This window comes from Protomyctophum parallelum, assembly GCF_964188405.1.
Source record: "Protomyctophum parallelum genome assembly, chromosome: 8".
Taxonomy (NCBI): domain Eukaryota; kingdom Metazoa; phylum Chordata; class Actinopteri; order Myctophiformes; family Myctophidae; genus Protomyctophum; species Protomyctophum parallelum.
This window is the reverse complement of record NC_139703.1, coordinates 38,868,881-38,876,732: the sequence shown is the minus strand read 5'-3', so window position 1 is coordinate 38,876,732 and position 7,852 is coordinate 38,868,881. Positions and strand designations below refer to the sequence as shown.

At 40.4% G+C, this 7,852-nt stretch overlaps 1 protein-coding gene across 3 annotated transcripts; it reads left to right on the top strand.

The window, feature by feature from the left end:
- Positions 1-211: 211 nt before the first annotated feature.
- On the top strand, positions 212-7,738 carry LOC310863633 (eosinophil peroxidase-like). Of its 3 annotated transcripts, XM_083772107.1 has the most exons (15): positions 212-267; positions 532-594; positions 1,263-1,350; positions 1,460-1,644; positions 2,271-2,403; positions 2,550-2,679; positions 3,148-3,354; positions 3,606-3,966; positions 4,349-4,509; positions 4,601-4,859; positions 5,449-5,619; positions 5,874-6,111; positions 6,338-6,534; positions 6,654-6,704; positions 6,881-7,738. In XM_083772107.1, the coding sequence occupies exons 2-15, from the start codon at positions 534-536 to the stop codon at positions 7,294-7,296; spliced, it is 2,658 nt and encodes an 885-aa protein (XP_083628233.1). In that variant the 5' UTR covers positions 212-267; positions 532-533; the 3' UTR covers positions 7,297-7,738. The 3 variants fall into 3 exon arrangements, with proteins under 3 accessions (XP_083628233.1, XP_083628232.1, XP_083628234.1); XM_083772106.1 differs by lacking the exon at positions 212-267 and having other exon boundaries at positions 475-594; XM_083772108.1 differs by lacking the exon at positions 212-267 and having other exon boundaries at positions 475-594; positions 6,654-6,753; positions 6,881-7,012.
- The last annotated feature ends 114 nt before the right edge of the window (positions 7,739-7,852 follow it).

The following is a 7,852-nucleotide window of genomic DNA, read 5'->3' as shown; positions in this document are numbered from 1 at the left end:
GAACTAACTTTAATAATATCTTATTTTTTGAAAAAAGAAAAAAAAAAAGTTGAAGATGACAGGATGGAGACATGGTGGAGGAATGAGGAAGGAGGAAATGCATTCATTCATTGTCTTTGTAACATAAAGGTTTTCCTTCAGGCGTCACATTTGCGTCTGAGGTGTCTCCTCCTCAGACCATGATTGTATATAAGATGAGTGCCATCGTGACATAGTGTGTGTTTCATTTTGGTCTCTCTTGAAGGAACAGCTGGCAGGACGTTGCAGGTACAGAAGAAATGGGCTCAATTTGACCCAATATTTTCTTTGACTTTTCTTTCTATCATGTGATTTGTTCTGCTGAAGAAGAGTGTTTGTGGTTATTTTATTTTTAAATTTAATGAGAGATGATTTAACTGAAAGTATAAAAAGGGACCTCTCGGGCTCAGTATTTTACTGTTCTGGTTTATTTTCATATTCACTTATCTTGAGTTAATTTGATAGTGTCCAGGCAGTCTGTATATTAATGTGACAGAATCCTCATTTTTGCAGTGATGACTGGATTTCTGTTCTTGCTGGCTGCTGGTCTGGTTATTCTGAGCCAGGTGAATGCTGGTGAGTGCTATCTGTTGGTATATTTTAATTTCTATAGAAGAGTTTTAGGAAACAAATCCTTTGTTTCATAATGTTTTTGTTTTAAGGAAATATACGTCTTTATCTAGAGTAGTACTGTTTTTCTGATGCTCTTCTCCGGGGCATAAGACTTAATAATGTTGTTCCACCTATAAGAGAGATATATTTTATAACATTAGCAGTGCAATATCACACTAAACTGCATGCAAGTGTTTTATACTCTATACATGAATGTTGAGTACTGGTGTTGTTGTTGTTTTGTTCTGTATCTGTTGTCTGTCCTTGAATGTGCAAACTTCAATACAAATACTTTAATAATAATAATTTTACAGTTTTAACCTTACATCAAATCAATTATTAACCAATTATTGATTTGTATCATGAAATTACTATTAATTATGCACAGTATGACTATGATTTTTTGTATTTGAGCTATTTTAGTATTTTTATAGTAAGCATTTTAATAACAGCACTTACAAACATGGTACACAAGAGATAATTAAAAGTAATAACACAAATTTTTGAACATCAATACAATAATGAACAACAATCAACAATAATCATAAATAAAAACAATTTAAAAAATATTATGCTGCACAACTGACAACATAAAAATAGAGAACTGAAATACTTTTTTTTGTATTGCTCAGAACCAAGCTTGAGTAGGACTTTCATCGAAAATGCTGTGAAAGATGCCAAGATCAAAGTGGATAATGATTACGAATACTCCAGGAGAGAGTGAGTATATCAACTTTTCAATACTGTGAAAGAAATGATGACCATGATGACCAAGGCCAGATGTCTGTGTACTGACGTCTCTTCTCTCATGCCATCCAATCCAACGCAGAACGGTCGCCCGCGTCAGGAGGAATGCAGCTAACCCCTCAGACATTCTACGACTGCTGAAGCAGCCTGTCGGAGTTACCCGCACAGCGGTGCGTTCTGCTGACTATATGGAGGCCAGCATCAGACTGATCCAGAAGAGGTCTCTGACATCTCACCACATACAAAAGCGCTCCATCAATGCCACAGGTTGGTTCTGCTGCAGTTTGTAATTTCTCATTACTGGGAATCAGTGTTGTTTTCGTCGACTAAAACTAAGACGAAATATATTCGTCGACTACCTTTTTTCACTGACTAAAACTAAATAAAAACGAATCTATGATGACTAAAACTAAGACTAAATATACTGACAATTTCGTCAACAAATAAAAAGTAGACTAAAATGTTAGGAAGGGACTAGTGGACAAGAGATCCAGTTTTATGCTGGGTTGCATGCTGAAAATAACAGATCTACAATCTCGCAACGCATCGCAGCGCGACGCGTTGCGAGATTGTAGATCTGCTATTTTCAGCATGCAACCAAAGTGTAAAATATGTCATTTACAACGACATCAAGGCCTGTCAAAACACATTTTTGTCGACTAAATCAACTGTAGATTTAGTCGACTAAAATCGTATGACATTTAGTCGACTAAAACTAGACTAAACACTAGAACATTCCAGGTGACTAAAATGTGACTAAAATTAAGTGAAAACTATTCAAGAGACAACGACTAAAACTAAAATAGAAATTTGCTGCCAAAAACAACACTGCTGGGAATTGGTAAATACTGTATAATATGACGAGTTGTTGACCCTTTGCGCTTCTGCTTTAGATCTGATCTCTGAGGAGGACCTGATGTTCATCGCTGACCTAACAGGCTGCTCTGCCAGAGCTCGCCCCCCTTCTTGCAAAACCACTCCAAATCTGAACACCTTTCGAACTCACACCAGTGTCTGCAACAACAGGTGAGGCCGAGTTAATGGAAGCAGCGATACAATCTGTAACACTATCACTGACAACAATGTCAACAAAACCTTTGCTGTCATGTCAAGATTTTCAAGAATGTATTGTATACACATAAAGTGACTGATGTCTCGTTTCTCCTTGAAAGGAATAACCCCCGTCAGGGCTCGTCCAACATACCCTTGACCCGCTGGCTACCTGCTGAGTACCAGGATGGCATCTCTCTGCCCAGAGGCTGGGACCCTGCACAAAGAATTAATAGGCGCCTTCTCCCCTTGGTATAATACAACACTGTACATTTATTTAGTTCAGTTTAGTGTAGTTTCCTCTAGTTTAATATTAAAAGCAGGGTAAGTGAGTTATAAAATATGTGTTAAATTGCTCTATATTCTGAATAGTACTCATTGTTATGTTTGTTCAGTAACGGGAGTCTCCATGTCTCTCCTATCTTAAGTTAAAGAACAAATGTACAGGAAATGGGGGGGGAAAAAAGAATAATACAGATGTGGTCTATATGGAAAGGACCTCCTTTCATAAATCAATCAGATATAAAAAGAACATACAGTATAACAAGACATTTACAATGACATCCACATAACTAATGTAGCGTATGTATAATTTGTTTCTCTATGAGTTTATGGTTGTCAAATGCAGTGAAATCCTTAATGTTAATTTAACATGGAACACCACTTGTATACTCTTTGGAGTGTATTTATCACATTACTAACGTTCTTGCCTCTGCTCAGGTGAGGGAAGTGTCCAACAGTATACTGCGCACAGCCAATGAGGACGCGGAGAGTGACACTATCTACACCCACCTGGTGACTATCTTTGGCCAGTGGACTGACCATGACCTGACCTTCACCCCTCACTCTCCTGTCATTCGTTCATTCAATGACGGCATCGACTGTGACCAGACCTGTGATCGCACAGAGCCTTGTTTCCCCATCTTGGTCAGTATCATAGCATCACAGTGCACTGTATTTACCCAGTAACTTCTTGAGTATGAAATATGAATTTAACTTCTGGGTCCATTTTGCAGCACAGACACACACACACACACACACACACACACACACACACACACACACGCACGCGCACGCACGCACGCGCACGCACGCACGCACGCGCGCGCACTCACACACATTATAAATGTACATTATAGTACAAGACTGAGTCCTACGTGTTATTTGTCATCCTGCAGATCCCCGAAACAGATCCTCGCTTTGGCAATAACTCAAAAGAGTGCATCCCCTTCTTCCGTTCATCTGCAGCCTGTGGCTCTGGGAACACAGGGCACTTCTTTGGTGGAAGCACTGTGCGTGAGCAGATGAACTCTCTCACAGCTTTCATTGACGTGGGCCAGGTTTATGGCGCAGATGATGTCAAAGCTCAAAGCCTCCGCAATCTCACAACTGACAAGGGCCTGATGAGGGTCAACACCCAGTTTGATGACAACGGCCGTGAGTTCTTGCCTTTCAGTAAAATGTCTGCCAACATGTGTGCCACACGACGGAGGATCACCAACGATAGCAATGCCCAGGAGGTGCCCTGTTTCATTGCTGGTGAGTGACGACAGACAAAAAATGTAATTTTTACTCTGTATATGACATGGGGAGGATTTTATTCTCTTCTTCCACTTTCTTGTTATGTATTTTCAGTCTGTCACAAAAACCTCATTACAGTTTTCAGATAAAATTGTATGCCAATAAACCCAAACCTTATCTCCCCACGCCCCCTCGACCCCACACTTCCATCCCACCCAGAAGCTCATGTTGTAGTCACCTGCAACCATGCCTGCAACGCACACATGCACTGCATGTCTAATTACTACAAAACAAACACTGATCAACTGCATTTAATTTGTTGTTCCATGTATCCTTTATTGTAAGTTAGGTGTCACAGCCACTTGTGTTTAGAGTATAACCTGCTCTCGCTGTCTCCTAGGTGATGAGCGTTCCAATGAGAACATCGGACTAACTACCATGCACACACTGATGTTGCGTGAACACAACCGTCTAGCACGTGCCCTGGCCATCCTCAATCCCAAGTGGAGTGGAGAAAGACTTTACCAGGAAGCCCGTAAGATTATGGGAGGATACATGCAGGTATAAGGAAGCAAACAATGGCATGAACATAAACAATCATCCCTTTATGGATGAAGTGGTAATTCAATATTCTGAAACTCTCTTCAACCAGGTCGTCACCTTTAGGGACTACTTGTTGCACATTGTTGGCCCAGACTTCGTCAGTAGGCAGCTCTCTAACTACCCTGGCTATAATGAAAGTGTGGACCCGAGCATCGCCAACGTATTTTCAACGGCTGCCTACCGATTCGCCCACTTGATGATTCAGCCCTTCGTGTTCCGTCTCAATGAGTCATACGAGGAGCATCCCGATTTCCCCAGCCCACTGCTCCACAGAGCATTCTTCACACCATGGAGAGCTGTCTTTGAAGGTATGAATCAGTGTTGTTTTCGTCGACTAAAACTAAGACGAGAAATGTTCGTCGACTACCCTTTTTCACTGACTAAAACGAAATAAAAACGAATCTATGATGACTAAAACTAAGACTAAATATACTGACAATTTCGTCAACAAATAAAAACTAGCCAAAAATGTTAGGAAGGGACTAGTGGACAAGAGATCCAGTTTTATGCTGGGTTGCATGCTGAAAATAGCAGATATATACAATCTCACGTTGTGAGATTGTATATCTGATATTTTCAGCATGCAACCAAAGTGTAAAATATGTCATTACAACTACATCAAGGCCTGTCAAAACACATTTTAGTCGACTAAATCAACTGTAGATTTAGTCGACTAAAACTAGACTAAACACTAGAACATTCCAGGTGACTAAAATGTGACTAAAACTAAGTGAAAACTATTCAAGAGACTATCGCTAAAACTAAAATAGAAATTTGCTGCCAAAAACAACACTGGTATGAATAACATCATTGTAATACTATCTTCATATAACTTTAGGTGCACTATCAAGTTATTTAATTAAAGAAATTGTGATGACATTTTTTGGTGCTCTAAAGGTGGTTTGGACCCAATTCTGAGGGGACTGGCGGGTCGGAAGGCCAAACTGAACACGCAGGACCACATGATGGTTGATGAGTTGAGGGAACGACTCTTTGAATTCTCCTCTCACTTGGCTCTTGACCTGGGCGCTCTCAACCTACAGAGAGGCAGAGATCATGGGATTCCGGGTATGGGCTTCTGTTTCAATACCTTCCAAATTATATAATAGCTAGCCAGCATATCTGAACCATTTATTTTTTTCTAAGTATGACATATAATGAAGAAAAATAATAAACCTGCACATACATCTGCTCCAATCTAATTGAATCAATGTCAACGTTTCCAGAGCCAAGGCTCTTCATCGGGTCAAATTCATGACACAGTGACTAAAGTATATGTTCACAATTGCAACAATTACCCACTGTCTGCTCTCTATGTATAGGCTACAACAAATGGCGCGGGTTTTGTGGCCTATCACAGCCCCAAAATAGGATTCAGCTGGGCAGAGTATTGAGAAACAACAGGTTGGCCGATGCCCTTCTGGACTTATATGGCACTCCCGACAACATTGACGTGTGGATGGGTGGAGTCTCTGAGCCCTTTGTCCGCGGTGGCAGAACAGGGCCCCTGTTTGCCTGCATCATCGCCACACAGTTCCAGAGGATTCGTGAGGGAGACAGGTAAGCATAGAGCCGTGGCTCCCAAATGGTGTGCCAAGGCGCACCGGTGTGCATTGGGACTTTGTGACATCCACACATTATTATTGAAATCTACTACTATACAAAATGTTATGATCTTTGTTTGAATTTACATTAACGGGCATGAAATACAGTTTTGCAGACATCGACTCTGGCCATATACATTCATAGGGGTTCTAAAAACAACTTCATGACATGTCAATTTCAGACTGTGGTGGGAGAACCCAGGAGTTTTCACACAAAACCAGAGAGATTCCCTGCGTAATACATCTCTTGCTCGCATCATCTGTGACAACACTGGCATCACTGAGGTCCCAAACAAACCCTTCCTGTTCCGTCCCAGAGGGTCAGGTTACACCAACTGTACAGACATCCCTGCCTTCGACCTGAATCCATGGCAAGAAGGTAGGCCAATATGTTAACCCACAATACATTTATGACCTACCGTATTTGTCTTAAGCTGATTAATGCTTGTTTTTTGCAGAGATTCTGATTTCTAACTTGTTTTCTGTAAATCAATTAAGGTCCTAATGGTTTTCCTGAGGATACACCGGTTGGACCGGCTGGACCACAAGGTATAACCACTAACCATATCGCTACCACCGGGTAGCGATATGCTACCCGGTAATCATTTTTATAGCTTTGCACAATAGGCTTTGATACAACTTTATACCTGCAATATCGCAAAAATGCCAGAATGGTGACTTTATGCTGGTGTGATTATTTATAACTATTCCTTTTGTCACCCCAGGACCCAGAGGAGCACGTGGTGCAACAGGGCCTGCTGGTCGATCTGAATTAGTTGCTTTTTCTGTACGACTGGGCAATAACTTCCCCACAGCAGGCGTGCCTATCCCCTTCCAACAAGTCATCTACAATGCCCAGGGTGTCTACAACACCCAAACAGGGCAGTTCACCTGTGTGATTCCAGGTGTATATGAATTTGATTTCCATTGTACTATCTCTGATAATTCTGGAAATGTGGACCTTATGCTTAACAGAAATGTGGTGGTGCACTCCTTCACCACAGCAGCAGGGACTGGCTTTGTTTCTGCCAGTGGGGGCACTCTCCTCCAGCTCAGTGAAGGAGACAAGGTCTATCTGCTTGCTAACCACGGTGGCAATGGCTTGACAGCTGACAGCTACTTCTATGGACACTTGATTTAGATGTACGCTCTGAATTTTAATGAAACGCATCCAAATCAATTCTTCAGTGAATGTAACTCAGAGAGTGTAAATGGATCCAAAATAATCTGTAAAGGTTAATTTGATTTGTCGTATTGATTAAGAAAGAGTAAATGATTGTTTTTGTTGCTTATTGTTGCACTTAATGAACACTTACTCAGCTTATAGAAAGAAGTGAACAACACCTGTTTTGCCTCCTTTTTTGCATTAATTGCTAAGACATGAAATTAATCATCTTAGGTTTCAACTATTTTATCAGATTCTGATCTGTGAAGTTTTTGGAATTCCTTTTTCATTTCTGCATTGTTGTCCTCAGTATTTATATCTTCTTTAAAAAGTATATTTCCGTTACAGCTTACAATGAATGTATTACCACTATGTGATCTCAACTAGACTATTGAATGTATTTCTGAAACTTGAATGAATGAGCATGAACTATTGAATTATAATCATGAAACAGATAAATAAAAATACAATTTTAAAATAAAACCATGTATGCTGCATATCACTGTCATTGTTTTTTCATTGTTTTGAAAAG